The sequence below is a fragment of the Rhinolophus hipposideros genome, assembly GCF_964194185.1.
Source record: "Rhinolophus hipposideros genome assembly, chromosome: 21".
NCBI classification, from domain to species: domain Eukaryota; kingdom Metazoa; phylum Chordata; class Mammalia; order Chiroptera; family Rhinolophidae; genus Rhinolophus; species Rhinolophus hipposideros.
In genome coordinates this window covers 39,544,213-39,565,547 of record NC_138067.1, presented here as the reverse complement: position 1 = coordinate 39,565,547, position 21,335 = coordinate 39,544,213, and the positions used below count along the sequence as shown (strand labels likewise).

General features: G+C 50.1%; 2 protein-coding genes across 2 annotated transcripts; both read right to left on the bottom strand.

The window, feature by feature from the left end:
- Nucleotides 1-238: 238 nt before the first annotated feature.
- Nucleotides 239-8,505, bottom strand: RPS19 (ribosomal protein S19). The gene is made up of 6 exons (XM_081031874.1): nt 8,421-8,505; nt 7,902-7,972; nt 7,519-7,619; nt 1,748-1,931; nt 1,176-1,230; nt 239-304 (listed from the first exon to the last, which is right to left on the bottom strand). Exons 2-6 carry the CDS (start codon nt 7,970-7,972, stop codon nt 278-280), a joined length of 438 nt encoding a protein of 145 aa, XP_080888000.1. The 5' UTR covers nt 8,421-8,505; the 3' UTR covers nt 239-277.
- A 6,724-nt stretch (nt 8,506-15,229) lies between these two features.
- On the bottom strand, nt 15,230-19,854 carry DMRTC2 (DMRT like family C2; the record flags this gene model as incomplete). The annotated part of the gene is made up of 8 exons (XM_081032133.1): nt 15,230-15,342; nt 16,287-16,461; nt 16,594-16,654; nt 18,313-18,439; nt 18,578-18,761; nt 19,030-19,106; nt 19,394-19,548; nt 19,631-19,854. 8 exons carry the CDS (start codon nt 19,852-19,854, stop codon nt 15,230-15,232), a joined length of 1,116 nt encoding a protein of 371 aa, XP_080888259.1.
- Nucleotides 19,855-21,335: the final 1,481 nt, after the last annotated feature.

Genomic DNA, 21,335 nt, shown 5'->3' with positions numbered 1-21,335 from the left:
TGCAAAGGCAGGATATTGGCGAGTTTCAAGGACTCCTGGGTCCTGGCCCACCCATCAGCTTGGACATGTTGCCCACTTGGCGCAGAACTGTTTGAACTGGGAAGGCTGGGCCTTAGGTTTTGGCAGCGACAGCCACCCAAGGACTCCTAGCCCCTTTCTTGTACAAGGAAAGGGAAGTGCTCCTTCCTCAGGCCCCCAAACAGAAGAAAAGCAGCCAATCAAGAGACCCAGACCAGAATTATGAATGAGGCAATTTATTAACCCAGCATCATTTGTTCTAATGCTTCTTGTTGGCAGCTGCCACCTGTGGGAAAAGATGAAACAGTAATAAAGACCAGCCATGGGGTCTGTGTTCCAGCACTCTGTACTCGGCTACCCAGCGGACACAGGCATCCTGATTTGTGGTTTAACATGTATTCATCTAACCCTCACACCCCAGATATTTTCCCATTTTACAGAAGCACCAACTGGGACTCAAGGAAAGGAATGCTGGAGTGGGATTCCAGTATCACCCACTGCCCCGTGTCTTCCATACCGATGTCTGTGCCAGGCCCTGTTCTGGAAAAGCTCACCTCCTTTCAGGCCACCCCTCACTCTCAAAGGGCTGACACCTTCCATTCCTTTCTGACACTTGAACTAAGTGACTAAACACTTCAAGCCCTAGGAGGCCTGAGTCAAAGATACAGAAAGAAACCAACAGTGGGGTTTATGCCAGGCCCTGGGGGCTCCCGCTCTGTAGTTCCGAGTCCTCACCACCACCCCGAGGTGGTAGGCAAAAGACCACTCTAGACAGGGAGACTGTCCCAGTGTCCAGTCAGTCATCTGGATGGAGATGAGTTCTGAGCCAGCCCGCCCGCCTCCCCCATCAGTAAGCATGACGAACGAGGCAACGTGCAGCCAGAATCTCTGGAAGGCTGACCTGGAAAGATGGAGTCATATGCAAGAGCAGGACCTACACAAGAAGCAGCCCAGCGGCACCCTGGGCACCCGCATTTCCATCCAGCTCAAGCAAGCAATCAAATGCCTTCTCCTGTGCATTCCCCAGTAAGCCCTCCTCTGACTCCCACCAGCCCGGGCTGTGTCTTCCAGGGGAGGAAATTCTGATCTGACGGAAGCTCAGGAAACACCCAGGCAGCGACTGAGGGACCCAGCCCCAGCCTGCAGCCAGGCCTCACCTGTCCTGCGATTCTGTCCAGATCTCTCTGTCCCTGAGGTGTCAGTTTGCGGCCCCTGGGGGAAAGAAGTGTCATGCAGGCCCTGGTGAGTGTAGACTCTCAACTCCCTCCCTGTCAGGCCCCTTTTGGACTGAAGCCAGGCTTCCCAAAAACCCACATGCTGCCAGCCAAGTCCCACTGAGGGAGCCCCCACCAGCTGCATTCTAACAAGGCGGGCAGGAGTGGGAGTCCCCCCCCAGGAGCTGATGGGGTGTCATTTGTGCGAGAATTAGATCAAAAGCCCCGAAAAATCAATTGGGAAAAGTTAACGAGCAGGCTAATGAAAGTGGACAGTCACTAAATTACCTTCCTGGAGCCCAGGGTAGTCAGCTAGAAGTCGGGTGGGGCCCTTGGCTGTTTGCTTTTCTGCAGAATCCCTGCCCACCCGAGTGGCAGGCGCAGACTGTGCAGGGACAGACCCACACCTTTCTGCATGGGGGGAGTAAGAGGGTCCTCGCCAACTTCATTATCGGTGATCTGGACCCAAGGGCTCCTCCATTACCCCCTTTCCCAGCTTCCCCTCCTTTGCTCACCCATCCTGGTCCTTTTCCACCATTTTCAGCCCCTCCAGGGCTTGGAGGACCCGACGGGCCACGCTCTTGGAGCCTCTGCTGAAGTGGCTGGGCATGACACCATTTCTCTGCCGCCCTCCGTAGATCTTGGTCATGGAGCCGACGCCAGCGCCACCCCGGAGGTACAGGTGCCGTGCTGTGGAGGCTGGGAGGGGTGGAAGGGAGACTTGAGGACCATTCTCAGTAGAGAAGATTCCTCTCCACAGCTGAGGTAGGCTGAGGGCGGGCTCCGCTCAAGGTCACGCACATAGAGTTCTCTGAGTGGCAGCTTTTTAGGCAGGGAAACTGAGACACACACCAAGACCCAGTTATCTGCCCCCCACCCCCACCAGTCCCATGGCCAGCCCAGGCGACAGGGACACCCAAGCAGTGGAGGGACTGATAGAGCTGTGTAACTGGGCAGGGAACCCCCGCCCCTGGCCAACCTTCTTAGCTGTTACGCTTCGGCTGTACTGCTGTGAAGCTGAACCTGAGGGTCTGTGGGTAGCGCCTAGCAAATAAGGGTTTTAAGCCACGACTGTCCATTGCCATAAGCCTAAGGGGCAGAAAAGCAGAAAAGGGATCTACGGCGATTTGAGTGCAGCTGAGTCCCCTCAGCCCTGGAGGTCTTCGGGGTAACAGCGGGGCAGGGCCAAGACCCAACCTGGAATGTGCATCACCCCCTCCATGGACACAGGGGCTCTTGTTCCTAGATTAGCTTAGGCAAGTCCCTGGTCCACTGGGCCAGGCTCCTGAAATGCTCTCACACGTCTGTCCATGTGGAGTACTTGCCTGCCAGGCCCTGTGCCATCTGCTTTTCACGTTCTCTGAGGTACTAAGATAGCCTTAGGAGCTAGCCTGGTAGTGTGGCCTTGGCAAGTCAGCTACCCTCATCTGAGAACCAAGAGTAATGATCCTTCAGACCAGGGTTATTGTGACATGTCACACGTGAATGTGTCAAGTGCTGTGCTCCTTTAGACCAGGGGTGTCCAAACTTTTCAACGGTTTTCACCAAGGGCCACATGTGGTAAATACACAAACAGCCGGGCCACTCACTCGAGGTGAAGTATGTATTGCCTCACCTGATTTATTTAAGTAAACTAAATATGTTTTTGGAATTTGCTGTGGGCCAATTAACAATGGATCATGGGCCGCAGTTGGCCCGGGGGCCGCAGTTTGGACACCCCGCTTTACACAAAAGGAAAAGGCTTTAGAAGGAACTCACTGGCCTTAAGTCACACAGCTCTGGAGGGACAGCTCAAGACTTTTGCTTTACTACCTGAGGCGACCCGACATTTGAAGAACTGGGACTGAGGTACCCAGACTTCAGTCATCACATGGCCCTGCCTGGTTGGGAGCTCAAAGGCAGGGACTGCAGGCCACCCCAGGGCCCCCAGAATGTTGTAACTACTTACTGCTAAGAGCCTGCTGCTGGGCCATGTTCATGACCCTCCAGTGTAGAGCTGGGGGTGGGTTCCTCCCCCTCCCCCCGAGCTGGCTGCTCCCAGAGCAGTTCCATACTTGTTCCCAGTCCCCTCCTATCCTGATTGTCTTCACATAGAGACATGGGCTTCTGGGAGCCAACAGCGCAGCCTCTGCTCACTTAAAAACCACTCTGGTTCTTTCTATCCCAACCTTCCCCCTGACCTTCCCTCCTACACCACCACTACTCTGGCCCTCTTCCAGGCACCAAGCCCCCTCACGCCCCCGTCAGGATGAAGAGACCCCCTTGGTATGAGTGTATCACCCCCTCTGTGGACGCAGGGGTTCTCATCCCTAGACTTGTCATCATCCATAATCTTTTGACCAGGAGAGTGACATCGCTGGAAAACCCTACCCTTTAAGACCAGTGCAAATGCCCAACACTTAACACCACCCTCCTGTGCCCGTCATTGGCGATGCCCTAGTTCTGGGTGGAGACCTGCTCTCCCACTCAGGCTGTACCCAGGAGGGGGGAGAGCAGGACAGACTGAGGAAGGGGTAAGAAGAACACTCCTACGTAGAGTGGCCAGAAGAGGCTAAGCATCAGAAATGGGACACCCAAACTTGGTCTTGCCGAGCTGGGACCAGAGCTCAGACCAGTTCCACCCTGAGCTTGATATAGAAAGGGGCGGCCAAGTCCTGAGCTATCGGCAGACAGGGTTTGAATTTCAACACCGTTCCTCATCAGCTGCAAAGAGACCACCCATCTTTCAGGTTCATGTGGTGTTTCTGAAGGGAATGGCTTACTTAACTCTTGAGCAGTGGCTGGCAGAGAATAAGCTCCAGTGAAGCCTAACAAATAGTTTCTTCAATGGAGTGGGGTGGGCTTCAATTTTCTTGACACTGTATAAAATTTCTTGACACTGTATAAAATTACCTATGTGCTGTCAGATAGTACAAGGGAGCAGCATCTTAACTTCACAAATTGAAAGCTTTAACAGTGGAAATACAGAGTTCTACAAAATACTGACCTTTTCACCCTCCTCTCCTCAGCCCTTGAGACCCACCTTCTGAAGTGGAGTTGTAACCACACAAATCCAAGCTATCCAGCTGGTGTGTATGAGGGCCACAGTGACCCAGGTACTGTCACAAATGGCATCTCCTTCAGTCCTTCCAAAGGCCTTCTGCTCCCTGGGGTGGCAACCCAGCCCTCTTGGGAAATCTTGTTCAGGAGTCACTCTACCTCAAACTGTGAAGGAAGGACCATGTAGGCCCATCCAACCCATGTGAGTCCAGTCAAGGGTGTCCTGCGAGGCCACCAGGCGACAAAGGTCACACTGCACTCAAGCATGTGGCAGACCAAGCAACACTTTGAAAGTGTCTTCACAGCTCAGCTTCTTAACTGCTGGTTTTAAATTCAGACTCGTGGCCCCAACCTGACCCTTCTGAGTGAGTCATAAAGTGGGGAAGGAAAACTCCCAGATGTATTTTGCCCTTGACCCTACCCTGCTAAACTTCTAAGGGAGAGGGAGAACAACCCCCCCAAAACAAACAAAACTCCCCTTTGATTCACTCCTTGACTCGCTCCTGCAATGCCTGCCAGACCTCGTTCCTTCCACTAACACAGCAGCCCTGTGCAAGGGTAGGACAGACCAGCCTCCCTCCAATAACAAAATGCACTCAGGTGGCCCAGTTCAGCAACTGCTCACCGCTAGCTATCCAACACGCACACTGGACTCTCTCCTCCCTCCCAAGCAGGCCCTTATTCTGAGAACCCAGAGATCAACAGGCTGGTCCAGGGCCACATGGCACGACCCCCTTCACAAGTGGTCCTCCCTGGACGCTGCTTCTCCTCTTACAGCAGAGGTCTCTACTCTGCGGACACAGGTTCTTTCTAGCCCTACTCCGCCCCTCATCCTACACCACTGCCTGGGGACTCCTTACTCCTGTAGCTCGACCCGTTCTGGACCCCCTTAGCAGGGCCCTGCCCTCTTTGTCCCCCACACCTGAGACTAAGACCTGTCCACTCCACACTGACTCTTATACGCCTCCAGGATTTACCCCAGCCCCACAATGCTGCTACTACCCCACTGCGCTTTAGCCCTAAACCCGAGGGGGCAAAACAGCTCAAGCCCCCGTGACCCCGAGAAGGGAAAAGGCAAATACAGCACAGATCCTGGTTTTGGAGTCAGCCTGCCAAGCCCTCCCAGGGTCGCTTCACCTGTCTGTGCCTGTTTCCTCTTTGGTAAATGAGTGTCTCCTATGACTCCAACTTGCCCAGAGTGTAAGCTGAGCACTAAACTAGACAGGAGAACTCTAAGACTCTAGAATAGAGGTTGGCAAACTTTTCCTGTAAGGGACCAGACAGTAAATATCTTAGGCTTTGTAGGCTGCATAGTGTCACAACTGCAACTCTGCCCCTATTGAAGATGGGACCCCAACAAAAATGTACACAACAGACCTTGGTCTAGAACTACCACCCTATGCTAATAGAGCAGCTGGGAACATGAGGTGAAAAAGGGAGCTTTGGAAACCCTGAGGAAGGGAGATCAGGAGGCAGGCAGAGGACGCACTCCAGTGTTAAGATGATGGGGGAAGAAGTATGGTGGGCAGAAAGGGGCCACAGCACATGTAAATTACTGAGAGTCTCAACTCCATTTCTCGTTAAATCGCTCCCCATCTAAAAACAAAGTATGAAATGCTGCCAATGGAAGAGAGCTGGATGCCCCTTGCCCTCAGTAATGACGAGGGTGGGGTGTATCCTGGCACCGCCAGCTGGGAGACCCCAAACGTGTCATTTCACCTTCCTGACATCAACTACAGAAGAGCAGGCACCAGTCCTGTTGGGAGGTTTTCGATAGATGCACATTAAACAAGATATGGACGGATATTCACGTAACCAAATGGGAAACGTTATTAAGTCTTTCTCCTAATTTTAGACGCAAAGCTGGCCTGACCTCTGACTTGTGGGGCAATGCCAAAGAATTCAGGACCAGGCAGCCTCACTTCCCAAGATGGGTGATGGGATGGTGGTCTTGTCCAGGCCCCACCACTGTTGTGTGCTCAGGGAAGTCAAGTCAGCTTCCCTTCACCAGCCCCATTTTCTTTCTAAAAGCCCCGTTGTAGGTGGGTAGTAGATCCGCCACCCACTCTCCTCTTGCCAACAAGAATTGACCTTTTAGTCCTCAGGGGTCAGAGGCTGTGGTTGAGTCATGGTGGCACCTGGGCCCAGTCTAGGGCCGGACAGAGTCGACTCCACGGACATCTGATACACGAGCGCACCACCAATCTACAAAGTCCATGCCCTGGAGTGCTGGGCAACTTGTACCAAGGCCAACTCTTCTTAAGGCCACTCTGAAATTTTGTCCATCTCCAAACTCTGCTTCTCACTTTATAGAAGAGAAACGCTGGAGAGGCTGAGGGCCCTTAACGAAGGCCCGTGCAGAGGCTGCCACCTCGGCACAATCCAGCACTGACCTCCCTTCTACCCTCCAAGTTATGCCTTCACGGGGGTGAGTTCAGAGAAACTTGAAATGTCAAAGACAGGTGAGAACTAGCACTGTGCAGTCAGGGTCTACACTTGCTATCCTTCCAAGTTGTTATTATGGGCTGGCAAACAATCACAGGATGATAGTAAGGTTTTCTTGAGCATTTGGGACTTATCAAGATTTAGAGCAAGGAATGACCAGGCCAGATCCCCAACCACTTAGTTAGGAACAACTTGCTAGAGAGAGGGAGAGAGCTAGTATGATGATCTGAGCAATAAAAATAAGACAGCTGACTTTTTCCAATGATTACTCTGCAATAGTCAGGCTTACTTTAAAGTTGTTTAACTGTATTAAGCTCATTTGAGCCAACCATAATCTGTACTGGTGCAATCAACAGCCCCGCTTTAGAGATGGAAAAACAAGAGGCACAGGCAGATAGAAGTCATTCAATTCAGTGACAGAGAAGCATCTGAACTCAGGGAGTCTAGACCCCACGGACACAGGAAGGACAATAATGCCTATCTCTAAAACAAACTATCTCTACGCAAAATGCACACACTCATTTGTCCTTGGGTTTCCTTCAAGGCTCAGAGGAAGCCACAAGTCCTCACACATACCTTACAAGGGAAGAAACACATTCAGAGCATGAAATTATAGAATGTCACACAAAGCACGCAGTGACAGTTAAATATTTCTCCTCTCTTGCTATCTTGGGGGGTGCGGGGTGGTGGCGGCAGGGAGGGGTGGTGACGTGAGTTAAGACCGCAGAGGGGACAGCAGGTAATGGTCTATTTCAGGGGCCACGCCGCTTCCCCCACCTCGCCAAAGGCCCCAGTTCCTCACCAGCTCGTGTGTAGAACCAGTTCTCGTCGTAGGGAGCAAGCTCTTTATGCTTGGCCAGCTTGACAGTGTCCACCCATTCAGGGACTTTCAGCTTCCCGGACCTGGGAACCAGACAGGAAAACAAGCACAATTCAGGAGTCTCCACAAGCCCCTTCATGCCCTAAACCCCCTCCCCTCGAAACGACAGGCGCAGGGGATGTCTCCGATGTAAACAAAGAGGATGAAACTCCAACACAACCCAAGCCTCGGAGAACGGGGGAACTCCACGCTGAGACCCCCAGTCAGTCTCCCCACTACAAGATGGCACTGCGAGCAGCACTGCGGGCCCGAGGGGTCTGGCGAAGGTCCCAGCCCACCCACTTTGAGCCCCAACCCCCACTCACTTTTTGAGGAAGGCTGCCAGAGCTCTGACGAACTCCTGCTGGTTCACGTCTTTTACAGTAACTCCAGGCATCTGCGAAAAGAACCAAGCACGTGTCCGCAGGGCTGGCGGAGACGGCCGCCCGGGGCCCGGGCCCAAAGCAATCGAAACCGCCGTCCCCCCGACTTACGAAGGCCCGACTTCAGCTCCGGGCCCCAACGGCCCTGGCACCTCTGGGTCCCAGAATTCACGGACGCCCGCGGCCTTTCCGGGCCGCACGAACACAGCCCGTCCGCATTTGTGAAGGCGCTGTGTGACCCCAGCCCCTAATCCTGGGGGCTCCCGGCTGCCTACTAGGCCCAGTCTGGGTTCCGCACCGCGCCGACCCGGCATGTCCGGGCCTGCCGCTCGCACGTGGCCGCGGCTGCAGGGGGCGGGGCCGCCCCGCACAGACACCCTGAAGCTCTCAGGCACGCGTTTGGGGATGGGGAGTCGGGTCCTGACGCCCCGCGCCCAGTCTGTACCAGAGAACCCGCCTTACCGTGCGGCCTCCGCGCTGCCAGCCAGGGGAAAGGGAGCAACGGGGTTTCCCGGGCGCACAAATCGGGCGTCGGGTCTCGCGAGGGTTCAGAGAACTCGCGAGAGCAGTTAGAAGAGGCGGCCCCGCCTCTCTCCGGGCGATTGTGGCTTCGCTTCCGCCGATATGGGTTTGTAGTGAAAGGGCGGAAGGCAAGGAAAAAGCTAGGAGCAGGGACGTGGGGGCCTCTTTCTTTCCCGGCCTTGCTTCTCCCGGGGCGTAATAGAGGAGAGTTCCCGTTTTGAGCTGGGGGTTTCGTTTTCGTTGATCAGGGCTGGAAGGGACAGCTGTGATGGCGGAAGTTAAGAAGTGGGGTCGGCAGGAAAGAGACCTGGCCACTCCTTGCACCTCCAGCGGCACAGACCGCGTCTTCCCCTCTCCCCCCCACCACACTTTCCGCGTGGAAGTGGCTTTTCTGGCGGGAAGTAGGGGTAGTAAGGGCGGAACTGTGATGGGGAACCCAGAGGAAGTGCAAGGAAGAAATATGTTCAGCACCTTTCCTCTTTCGACCACTTGTACTCGCGAGAATAGGAGACTGAAGCCCCACCCCTGTTAGGGCGGAAATTGCTTCACCACAGTCCAGGCAAACGGAGTGGCAATGAGGCGCTGGAGGCGGGGAGGAGGTAAGGGCAAGGACAAAGAGGTGGAGGCAGGACCTCGGGAGAAGTTAGTTCAGCTCTGCCTCCTAGTGCCTGAATCTGTTTTGCTCAGCCCTTAGGCTTGTCTTACCCATTTATATTTATCTACCTCACTGGGCTGTGCAGCTTTAGGCTGTCCACTTACCCTCCTCAGTCTTCTCCATTAAGAAAAAGGGGAAAAACATTTAAATGGAGACACCGAGCTCCCAATTATCTGCCGTTTTTAAGTGATTCTGCACATACTACATCACATTAATTCTATCAACAAATATATTTTTGTGTGTGCTTACTCTGTACCAGGCACAGGTAAACGTTATGTAGTATTACGTGCATGATCTAGTTAATCCTTAAAAGGTTCAAAAACAAGAGAGACAAACCTATAATAAAATTGTTAACTTGCTGCAAAAATGGAAACATTTAAATGTGTGTAGCTGTTTTCTCATGTTAAAAGACTGACAGTTTGAAACATCAGAATGAACAATACTAATTTATTTCCACAGTGAGACACTGTATATGCAAATATCTTAATTACTAATAAGCCAATATGTTATACCAATATCTGCTTTAATTAAAAACCAACTTTCTTAGTTGGTTCAGGCTGCTGTAACAAAATACCATTGACTAGGTGGCTTGTAAATAACATTTATTTCTTACAGTGAGGCTGGCAAGTCCAAAATCAAGGTGCCAGCAAATTCAGTGTCTGGAAGGCCCCCTTCCTGGTTCATAGACAGCCATCTTTTTGCTGTGTTCTCAACATGGTGGAAAAGGGTGAGGAAGATCTCTGGGGAATTTTTTATAAGGACACTAATCCCATTTATGAGGATTCCACCCTCATGATCTAATTACCTCCCAAATGCACGACCTCCAAATACCATTGGGGATTAGGCTTCCTAATTAGACTTCCTAATCCCCAGTGGTATTTGGAGGTGGTGCACTTGGGAGGACACAAACAATCTATAACACCAACCATGCTTCTGTCATGATATCATGTATTTACATTAGGGGTTTTACATTCATGTAAAACGTTGTTGAAATTATTTTACTTTTTTTTTACTTTATAAATTCTATTGGGGAATATTGGGGAGCAGTGTGTTTCTCCAGGGCCCATCAGCTCCAAGTAGTTGTCCTTTAATCTAGTTGTGGAGGGCCCAGCTCAGCTCCAAGTCCAGTAGTCATTCAGGTAACCTTGTTGTTGAGAGCTCACGCTCTAACCAACTGAGCCATCCCGCCACCTCTACATTGTTTTTAAAATGAGAATAGTTTTAGTATCTCAGATTTCCCCCCTGCCCTACCCGCCCCCGCAAATCAACATATGTGTGTGTTGTATTTATATGCATGTAAATGTCCATATTCTTAGGTATTAATATTCAATTTTTACACATTTCTGATGTACATTTCTAATATCAATGCTGAATCATTTAAACTGAGTTCGCTTGAGTCAATTCACTAAGTATTTCTTTTTAAAAAAGAGAAAAACAGAAGAGCTCTTCAGAAGAATTGTGTAGTGCCTCACCAAAGGAAGAGACATGGTTAATATAGGATTTGGGGAAGGATGAAGCTTAAGTAAAATTTATACTAAGTAGAGTTCTGATGGACTCAAGGCAAAGCACCCTATGCAATGGAGTCAACATCACGCCTGTACTAAGAAACAGACAGGGTCCTGTTTCCTTGAAAACTACAGGGTTAAGATAAATGTGCAAAGTTATCTCTAGAAACCCTGCCTCTGAAACTGCACCTAAGTTGGAAATTATGACCGCTTCTCTATGTCTAAGAGACTTAGATTCTCAAGGCAAGAGTGAGATGTCCCATTCTCACTATTGTTGTGATTTCAAAGAGCAAACTTTCTGACAGTCTATGATTTTAGATAACATGGTTCCTCAGCACTGTGTCCTTGGTGTTAATTTGTATAGATATCAGTTTTTACAGGTTCATAATCTTAACAAGTCTGTGAGGTGGTTATAGACAGGCAACAGAGGCTTAGAGGATCAAGTCACTTGACAAGGACAAGGTTAAAATCTGCACTGGGATTTGAATCTGCCGCTGATGACTGCTCAAGCTCTTTCAGTAACTCTGTTAACAGAGACTTTAAAAATGGTTTGGGGCTGTGGTACATCCAGACAATGGAATGCTATTCAGTGCTATAAAGAAAGGAGCTATCTGGCCATGAAAAGACAGGGAGGAAGCTTAGATGCATATTACTAAGTGAAAGAAGCCAATCTTAAAAGGCATATTGTATGGTTCCAGCTATGTGATATTCTGAAAAAAAGCTAAACTATGGAAACAAAAAGATCACTGGTTGCCAGGAAGGGGGTGGGGAGGGGAGAGGAATGAATAAGTGGAGCACAGCAAAGTTTTAGGGCAGTGAAACTATTGTGTGACACTATAATGGTGGATACACGTCATTATACATTTGTCTGAATCTGTAGAATGTACAACACCAAGAGTGAACCCGAATGTAAACTGTGGACTTTTAGTGATAATGACACATGGATGTAGGTTCACCAGCCGAAACAAGTGTTGTATTCTGGTGTGAAATATTGATAACTGGGGAAGCTCTGCATGTGTGGGGCAGAGGGAATACAGGAAAGCTCTGTACCTTCCCGCTTTTGCTGTGAAACTAAAACTGCACAAAAAATATAACCTGTATTAAAAATTTGTTTGAGGGTAGGAAGTTATTCATGTTGTAATGAGGGGGGAAAGTAGCATTAAGTAGAGCAGCAGTATCCAAACTGCGGCCCATGATCCATTGTTAATTGGCCCGCAGCAAATTCCAAAAATATATTTAGTTTACTTAAATAAACCAGGTGAGGCAATATGTACTTCACCTCGAGTGAGTGGCCTGGCTGTTTGTGTATTTTACTGCATATGACCCTTGGTGAAAAACGTTGAAAAAAGTTTGGACACCCCTGCATTAGAGTATATTAACTTTGTAGGAAAAAAACAACACAAAAAACCAAAAACCAATTCCTAGGGAATCAGATAGAATGTGTTTAGTCATTTATTCTGAGCCCCCGGAGAAGAATTGAATGAAGGTCCTGCCTCCACGAGATTCTGCCTCCAAGAGTACTTATTCTTGGAGGTGGAGACATAGTTGGACAGGGATAGGCACAACTCAGGGTGATCACGCCTGGAAAGAAGGCGCCAATGGCTCCTAGGAATGTAGGGAATTCTGCCTAAGGCGCTTATCACAGACATTATTTTAAGTCAGATGAAAAGGATGAATCTTGCTTTTGGGAAGAGGTCAGGATCTCATGAGGGTCTATGCAGGGCATTTGTCTATTCAAACATATGTTGGGAGCTGCAGACCCAGCTACACAATGGGACGGGTATAGAATGAGGACTACACGGACCAGGCAATCAGGGTCTGAGTAGAAACCGGATGGAGATGGGTAGTAGATGTCAGTTCTACACTGGACAAGGAGTATGGTCAGGAGTGGACCAGGCTCACATAGGGTTGAAGTGAAGGGAGTGTGGATTCCCTAAGAGCAGAATGTGAAATGAGCTCCTGAAGTAAAATCTGAGTGGCTGTGTGTGGTGAAGTTTTGTTTGGAGAGAATGGAGCAGGGGTGGTGCTCCAAATTTGGAATCTTATTGGTTATTTCTGCAGAATGTCAGGATGGTAAATGAAGGAAGCTTAGAAGAGGGATGCCCTATTAGACCTGGGCAATACCTTTCCTTGCTCTGCAATAGGAAATGCAAAAGGGGTGGCATATGAAACAGTGCTCACAGTCCATTGGCTGTAATCTCCAAGGGCTGGTCAGAGGCCAGGAGACCATTGGCTCCCCACAGCTGTAGGTGATGGATGCTGCACCCAAAGAGGCAGCGACATAGAAACATCCACAATTTTTAAATCTGCCCTTTTCCCCAAAGCTAACCTCTGAAGAGCCTATGCCCCCACTCCCTCAAGCACCAGTGGGGAAGCCCTAACAATCTGATAGACAAGTAGGCCTAGCCAGTGGTGTGAAAAGCCCTGCCAGGTCTGGCAATAAGGGGAGGTTGGCTTCAAAGAAATGAGAAGCAACTGTGAAAAGGGGTCTGCCCCAGCTCTTTCCCCCAGTCTCCGTCACTTTTTCTTTTCCACTGCTTCCTCATGTCATCCTTTAACTCCAAATTATATTTTCTCTTTTACTCTTCCCAGCTGTGTGACCTTGGTGTACTGGGGACCTTTGGTCAGCCCCGAGTAGCAGGGTCTTAGCCATGTTGCATGTTGCAACGCTTCCCTCCTCTGTGACCATGTGGGTTTGGTCATTGGGAGAGCATGGCACAGCAAGGCTTAGGTGGGTCTATTAAGGGGCAATCATATATCTAAGTTATAACAAGGGGAGAGAAGGAAGGTATGAAGCCAACTTTTGTACTTTGATTATTTTCACCAAGTCCTGAGAAGTGTTGCAGATTTGTCACTTTGTAATCTATTAGGGAGTAGCCTACCTTCCCAAGGCCCCAAACAAGAAAGAACAAGTTGTAATCACATGCCATCACCATCAATCATCTTAAATTAAAAGTGAGGTATAAGTAACCTTAGGAAAAATAATCAGTGATCAGGCATGTTCCTTGAGCTTTCTGCCTGCCTTTTCTAAGGACAGGAATGGGGATGGGGGTCTCCAGGTCTTCACATCTTTGGAATAGCTCAACAAGTCTTCATATATTTGGAACAGTTCAAGAAGGACTTGACAGCAGAAAACTAAGAAACAAATGCAGGTAAGATCTTAATATTACTTAATGATATCTTGAGTAGAAAAATAAAAGACTTTTTGAAACACACTTGAGACTCATATATGTCTCCTGCAGGCCCTAATCTTTCACTCTGTTTTATAAAAATTACTAATTGATTTCGCGCCTAGCAAGGAGAAGGAACCCTTACCCAATATTTGCCTAGATGTTTTCCCTAAAATACTTGGGCAAACCACTTTTATCTCTCTAAGCCTGTTCCTTTATTTGTAAAATGGGAGTAATCAAGCATAGTTTACAGAACTGCTGTGAGGATATGTGTGAGGCACATATAGTAGGTACTCAATAAACGGTAATAATTGTCCCTAACCTTTTATAGGTCCATCAAAACTTAGACACATGAACCTCCCTAGTTCAAGAAAAATTCTAAGACTAATTTTAGTCTTCCAGTCCTGCTTGGCCTCAGTTTCACCATTTGAAAAATGTTATGTGAGATTAGCATTAAATTGGCATTCCATTGGCCAAAGCTAGCCTGACGATATGTTTTGTTTGGCTCACATAGGATTCAAGAAAGAAAACTGAGCCAACATTTGAAAAGATGTTTTACATAGAAATCAAGTTTTCCATCTTCTCTTGAAAAATCAGATGTGGCAATACCCAGTCCACATTCCTGCTAGGACCAAAAAGGAGGCTGCCCCGTTAGGTAGGGCATGTATTTTCAGTTTTCTAGGGCTCACCTGGCCTTCTTTACCCATTTATATGATCTGCTTGACCCTATAGGCACTTCATTTTGTGGCCCTCTGGACAGCTGAAAACTGTCTATGCCTGGCACAGAACAGGCGCTTAATTATTCAATCAATGAATCTCCCACTATCCCCCTCTACCACTCTTTCTTATCTGGCCATAATAAATCCAAGTTTGTATTTATCTGTGGTAGTTATTGAATAACTAATTTTTCACTTTGAGAAGTGAATTTGAACAAGTCCTTTCTGTCAGGATAGACTACGTTAAGCTGCAGTAAATAAACAATCCCCAAATCTCAGTGACTTAATACAACAAAGGTTTATTTCTTCCTTACACAAACCTAGACACAAAACGAAAATACTCTCTTATTTTTGCATGCATGGAGACAGACATGAATGCATAGATATATACAGAATTACATGTCAAATACTCTGGAACATGAACTTATGCAAAAATCTCTTTAGATACTTGTTAGCTTAGATTGCAAAACTCCCTCTCTTTGTTAGGAATTTTAAAAGGTCCCAAGACCCAAGGGGGTAGGTAAGAGAATACCCACCTTTGGCCAAGGAAATGCCCACACCACAAAAGGAACCAAAAGCTAACGAAGCAGCTGAAGTTTGTGCCACATTAAATTCCACGCATAAATCCATAAGCAAAATACCAAATATGCAGCACCTGAAGGCTGTTGCCCGCTGCCCCACTGAGGCCTCCACCTCTGGTCTTCTAGCTCAGGAGAGAGATGGACCCCAGACGCCCAATATGCAGAGCCACAGAGGGGGCTGGGCTGGGTCGGAGAGAGGGGCCAACAGGCTGGAATCCTCTTCCTCCAGCAGGAGCTATAGGCAGGAAAGAAGGGGGCAGGACCAGGTCACATCCATTTCCCCTCCCAGCAACCCCCTTCTCTTACCCCGTTCAGTCCAAGTTTCATCCTGGTTCACCTGGATTACAGCAAATACTTCCTCCTCACTGATTTTCTTACCCCAAGTCTTGCCTCTTCCAATCCCTCTATCACAGCAACCATACTTGTCGTTCTAAAGCTCAGGGTCTCTGAGTATGCCCTGCCTAGCTCAGAAACATTCTCTGGCTCCCCTTCATGTGCAGTTACTGGTCTGGACTCCTAAGCCTGGCATGTCAGACCTCCATGATCAGAATTCTCTCCAGCATCTCCTTATGTTCTAGGAGTTACTCCAGGCTGGTTTCCTCACCCACACACCCTGCCCAATCCACCATTTTGCACAGGACAATTCTCAGCCTTCCCTCTCTGTCCCCATAGGTGTTTCTCATTCCTGAAGATTCTTCTAGTTCTTTCCTGGTTTGTCACTGAGATTTGTGAAGGCATCAAGGTTTCCAAAGTAGCATGGAAGCTTTGGGAAGATCTTGAAGGCAGTTATCAGATCTCTTTGCAAGCCAGGCCTTTCTTACCTCTCCAGCCCCTCTCCAGACTTCAGCAAGCAGCTTGGGTCCAGAGAGAAGCTTGGCCTGGAATCAGACCAGGCTCTGCCACTGTCTTGCTATGAGCAAGTCCCTGCCTCTCTCAGGGCCTCACTTTCCTGGACATCAGGGCCCTGGACATTTGCTTTTGAGCACAAAACTGGTAAAACGGATCTAATGAAAAACTTTCAACTGCCACCCCAGGGGCTAGGTGGAGAAGGTTGGGGCCTGGGTCTGTGGACGGTCACCCTGCTGACCTTCTGATCCCCTTGATTAGTCCTGGCTTACTCCAGTGCTTCCATTTCCCAACCATCCCTACCCCATTTGCTCCTCTCATGGAACAGGTTACCTGGTGGGCCACAGGGGTGGAGCAGGGAGATCCAGGCAGGGCTCGGGGGCACAGCAGAGGTCAGGCGGGGAGCCTGGGAGGAATCTTTCAGCCCCACAAGAGCCTCAGCTGCCTCCCGCTGTAGCTGCTGCTCTGAGGGGCCAGAGGTCCAGGCCAGGTGAGAGGCTCCGGGGGCCTGAAAAGGAAAGGAACAGAAGCAGACTGGGAACCCCCACTTCTGCCCACCCTCCAAGTGCTCCCTCAAACCCCAGTTACTTAACTATCCCCTATTCTTCCCTTCCCCAGGATCCCACTTCTTTTCTAGGACCTGTGGCTGTAGCAGAAGAGGGTCTGGAGTGTTACAGGGCTGAAGTATCAACGTCGAGCATCTAGAAACAAGGAGAGGAGATGCCAGTGGTATTAAACACATGGATAGACATGTACACACAGAAAAAGGGGCAGGATCTTGCTATACAGCCATGAACCACATAACAATGTTTAGGTCAACGATGGACCACATATACAACAGTGGTCCCATAAGATTATAATGGAGCCGAAATATTCCTATCGCCTAGTGATGTCATAGTCGTCGTCACATCCTAGCACATTACAGGTCTGTGGTCATGCTGGTGTAAACACAGCTACTGCGCTGCCAGTTATATAAAATCACATACAAGTATGTACAGTACATAATACTCGATAAGGATAATAAACGACTGTTACTGGTTTATGTATTATACTATACTTTTTATCATTAATTTAGAATGTACTCTTTCAACTTATAAACAAAGCTTGCTGTAAAACAGTACACTCTGTTGCCCTGGCAGCAGCCTCGTACATCTTGTGTTTGCCTTGTCTCTTGATTGCATGATTTTCTCGTGCTTGATTGAATCTGTTGTTTTATAAATGTAATGTAGCCTAAGAGTACAGTGCTTATAAAGTCTACAGCAGTGGACAGCAATGCCCTAGACCTTCACGTCCACTCCCCTCACTCACTGACTCACCCAGAGGAGTTTCCAGTCCTGCAAGTTTCATTCATGGTAAGAGCCCTATATCAGTGTACCATTTTTTCCTTTTATACTGTTTTTTACTGCACCTTTCTAAGTTTAGGTATGTTTAGATACACAAATACCTATCATTGTGTCACAATTGTCTACAGTATTCAGTACAGTAACATGCTGTACAGGCTTGTAGCCCAGGAGTGATAGGCCAGACCATGCAGCCCAGGTGTGTGGCAGGCTGCCCCATGTAGGTGTGTGGAAGTGCACTCTGTGATGCTCGCACAATGCATAACGATACGATGTCTAATGACGTATTTCTCAGAACATACTCCCGTCATTAAGTGGCTCATGATCTGGGAATAGGAAAGCCTGCTGGGTCATTAGGCTTCGTGGCTTTGGGCAAGTCCCTTCCCCTGTATTGGCCTGCTTTGTTTTCTGTAAAATGACAATCCCAGCCAGCTTCTTCCCCCGAGGGCTATTGTGAGGACTGTGGGAAATCACTGGTGTCAATTTTTTAAAAAACTGACAAAACATCTAGAGGAAATGGGATGACTGTTTCTGCCCTGCCAGAGTCTGGTTTCTTTCCCCCTAGTTCCCTAATCCCCATGATACTCGAGGAGCAGCTTGGCCCACTTTTAGGAAACCTTTTCTAATAGCCTCTGGCCTCTCTACTAGGCCTCTGAGGCTCTCACCATCATGCCCCTTCCCCATTTCAGCAGGTAACTCAACCCCATCTTATCTGTTTAAGCAGATTTAATAGCCACTATTTGTTCAAAGCCAGGGCTTGTGCTAGGTGTATTTATACATTACTGCTAATTCTCATGACAACCTGAGAGGTAAGCAATAGTTCTCCAACTTAGTGGAAGAAAAACAGGCTTAGAGAGGTAGAGATACTTGTACAAAGGTTCACAGCCAGGCAGTGGCAGAGCTAGGAGAGCTCTGCCTCACCCATTAGTCTGAGACCTTTTCTTCTCCTTTATCATCTGCAGTGGTGTCCAGAACAGGGTTAGGCACATGATAAACACACATCTTCTCTCCCTACTCACGTGCGGGGCAGGGCAGAGGGCTCTTGAGATTCTCCAGAAAGAGGAGTCGTCAGTATTGGGCGAGATCCTGGGCAGGTTGGGAGGGGCCCATGAGTGGGCAGCCGGAGGGAGGTACCAGGGTCAAAGCCTAATGAGGGTAAGAGAATGCAGAGTGCACAGGGGTCATAGGTCATAGATCCTGTTCTCCCTCTTTCTACCCTGTTATCATCTTCATCTTCTCTTTCCGATATAGTGGTACACTGGTACACTGTTGAATTCATCTTACCAGGGAAGGGATGCAGAGGGACAGCAGGTTTCTGGTATAGCAAACGGCACACCATTGGAGGTGGCATGGAAAGGCCTGGAGGCAGCCAGTGTCCAGGGGCCCAAGCACCTGGAGGTACCGGAGTCCAGGGTAAAGGCAAAGCTTCCAAGGGACGGCTGAGCAGCACAGGCCCCTGGGAGTTCTCCTGCGAGGGCAGAGGGCACAGGTTGGAGGTGCAAAGCTGGGGACGGAATGGGTGTGTTCTAGGACAGGGGTAGGAACCCAAAACTTCAGAGCTTGGAGGGCTGTAAAATTCCACCCCGTCAATTTGCCCACGGAAGAGAAGAAATTTGCCCAACATGATATAGCAAGTCAGGGTTGGACCTAGAACCCAGGTGTCAAGGGCACAGAGGAAGGGGTCTGGGCAGGGCCTAGGAGAGGAGTCCCTCCCTCAGGGCGCAGGCTTCCCTTACCTTCCCAGGGGGTGTCAGTGCCAGGGGGACTGCCCCATCGAGGGTCTGAGACTGGGGTACTATGTTCTCCTTTCCAGCTGTGAGGGTCCAGGGAGAACTTTGGTGAGCCCTTTCTCCTAATCTCCATCCCACTCCAACTGAAAACTAAGTTCCTATCTTCCCCCGGCCCCTTTCTACCCACAGACCCCACTACATCCTGCCAACACTTGATCACATTTTAAAGTCGGGGAGACTGAGGCCCAGAGAATAAAAACACCTTGCCCAAGGCGTTACACCAATTCCGTGACAGATCAGGACCTCTTTTCCCTACTTATGCTTTTTCTCCACCATAAACTCTGCCCCATCCCTGGCCAGAGACACTCACAGGAAACCCCTGGTTGCACGGCTCCCTTCTTGACATGGCTGGCAACTTTGGGAGGGGCTTCCCCTCTCATCAGTCCCTGAGCCAGGTGCCTCTTGAGCTGTGCCTCCTGCTGCCTACGCAAGGCCACCTGGGCAGCCATCACCCTTCGGCGCTCCCTGCAAGTGGGGTTTCAAGTCAAAAGTCAGCCACCCATGCGATGAAGCCCATTCTCTTCCCTTCCCTGGATCTCATACTCACAAGATGAGGACACATTTGTGACACTCGCAAGCCTGAAAGAGGCAGAGGCGCTTGTGGCCCTTGAGGTGGGCAGTGACACCATGGTTGCGGCAGCGGGCACAGGTGGGAGAGCGACTGACAGCTCTCCTAGGGATAAGCTCCATGTCCTGGGGGACTCTGGTCTCACCCCCTTTGGCAGCGTCTGAGGACAAGTGGTGGGCAGCAGGCGTTTCAGCAGGTTCCATGGATCTGGGGGCAGGAGAGTGGGATGGCCAGGTGGGCCGTCTCCTTCCCCGGGGAGGACACACCTGAGGAGACTCTCCGTCCCACCCACGTCGGGGCTCAGCTGTCATCCCCGCCTGTCCCCCCACTACCTTCCTCAGGCATCGTCTTTCCTCGCGCACCGCCTTCCCAAGCACCCCTCTCCTTTCCTTTCTTATGTAACCTTTCAATCCACACCTTCTCCTCTGCTCACCTGTACCCTCCCCGCACGGATCTGTTTTCCGCGTACTCTGTACTCGTGCACACTCACGCCCCTGCAAGGAATCCTACAGCCCCCTTTCCACAATCACCCCGTTCCAACAGTGTCTTCCTGGAATCCTCTTCAACAACAATCATCCTTCCCCCCTGCAGTTATCCAATTCCTACAACTATTTTATGCTCTCTTTTCAACTGTTAGTCTCACGGACGCCCTGCAGTTCAATTTCCCCCTTCCACCCCTTTTGATCAGGTCACCCTGTTGCACCCCAGGCATTCCATTATTCTCATGGATTCCTGGCCATGATTCCTTTTCAATAATGGAGGGATGATCATTCATGGATTCATTTTCAATAATTATTTTCGTTCACACAACAAATGTTGACTGTGTCCGTTCCACGCGCCAGGTTCTGATCCAGACACAAAGCGCTCTCTTCCTGGCGGGACTTCTGCGCTTGCACCCAAACTCCGTGCCGAGTCGGGCACAGGGTCCCACACTTCTTACGCCTTTGCCCACGCCCCACAATTGCTGGCAGGCCCAGCCCACCTCCCACCGTGCACGCCCTCATGCAGTTGTTACTCATTCTCCCCCCTCCCCCCAGCCACTAACATTCCAGGGTCCCTGACAGGGGGCAGGGCGCGGGGAGCGCACTGCGGCCCGCGCGGTGAGGGAGGGGAGGGGAGGCCAGGGTCGTGAGGAGCACGAGGAGGAGGTCAGGGGGAGGGGAGAAGATGGGGGGTCGGGGGGTCGGGAGTGGGGGCAGCGCAAGAGAGTGAAGCAGCACAGGGAGGGGCGGGGTCATGTCGAGTCCACAGCCCGCGGTTACCACAGCCTCGAGCGAGCGGAGTCAGGCTCAGTCAGGAGGAGAAAGGACGAAGTGAGTAAGCGACCCCAGGAACTGCCGCGCTCGCGCCGGTTTTCCCGCCCCCTCTCACGAAGACCAATGAGCTTCAAGCACCGCCTCCCGCCGCCGACGCAAGCAACCAATGCGCTTCAAGATCTTGCACTGAGGCCCGCCCCTTACCTCCAACTCTCTTCTCCTCACGCGAGACTAGCAGGCCCGCCAATAGCGCCTCGAGTTGAGTCTCGAGCCCCTTCCCCCTCTTCCTTAAGGCTTGCCTTTCCAGATTATTCTTCTCCTTTTTGGGGAGGCAGCCAATGGGGCGTCGAATACGACTTCCAGGACGAGGCTGGCCCTGCCCCCAGGAACCTCCAGCGCTGCCCCGCCCCCTGGGCGTTGACTTGGAC

Coding starts and splice junctions, on each gene's coding strand:
- RPS19 (XM_081031874.1), bottom strand. CDS start 7,972: ATGCCTGGAGTTACTGTAAAAGACGTGAACCAGCAGGAGTTCGTCAGA. Junction 7,620..7,901: donor CTGGCAGCCTTCCTCAAAAA/GTGAGTGGGGGT, acceptor TCTGGTTCCCAG/GTCCGGGAAGCTGAAAGTCC. Junction 1,932..7,518: donor CTGGTTCTACACACGAGCTG/GTGAGGAACTGG, acceptor CACCCCTCCCAG/CCTCCACAGCACGGCACCTG.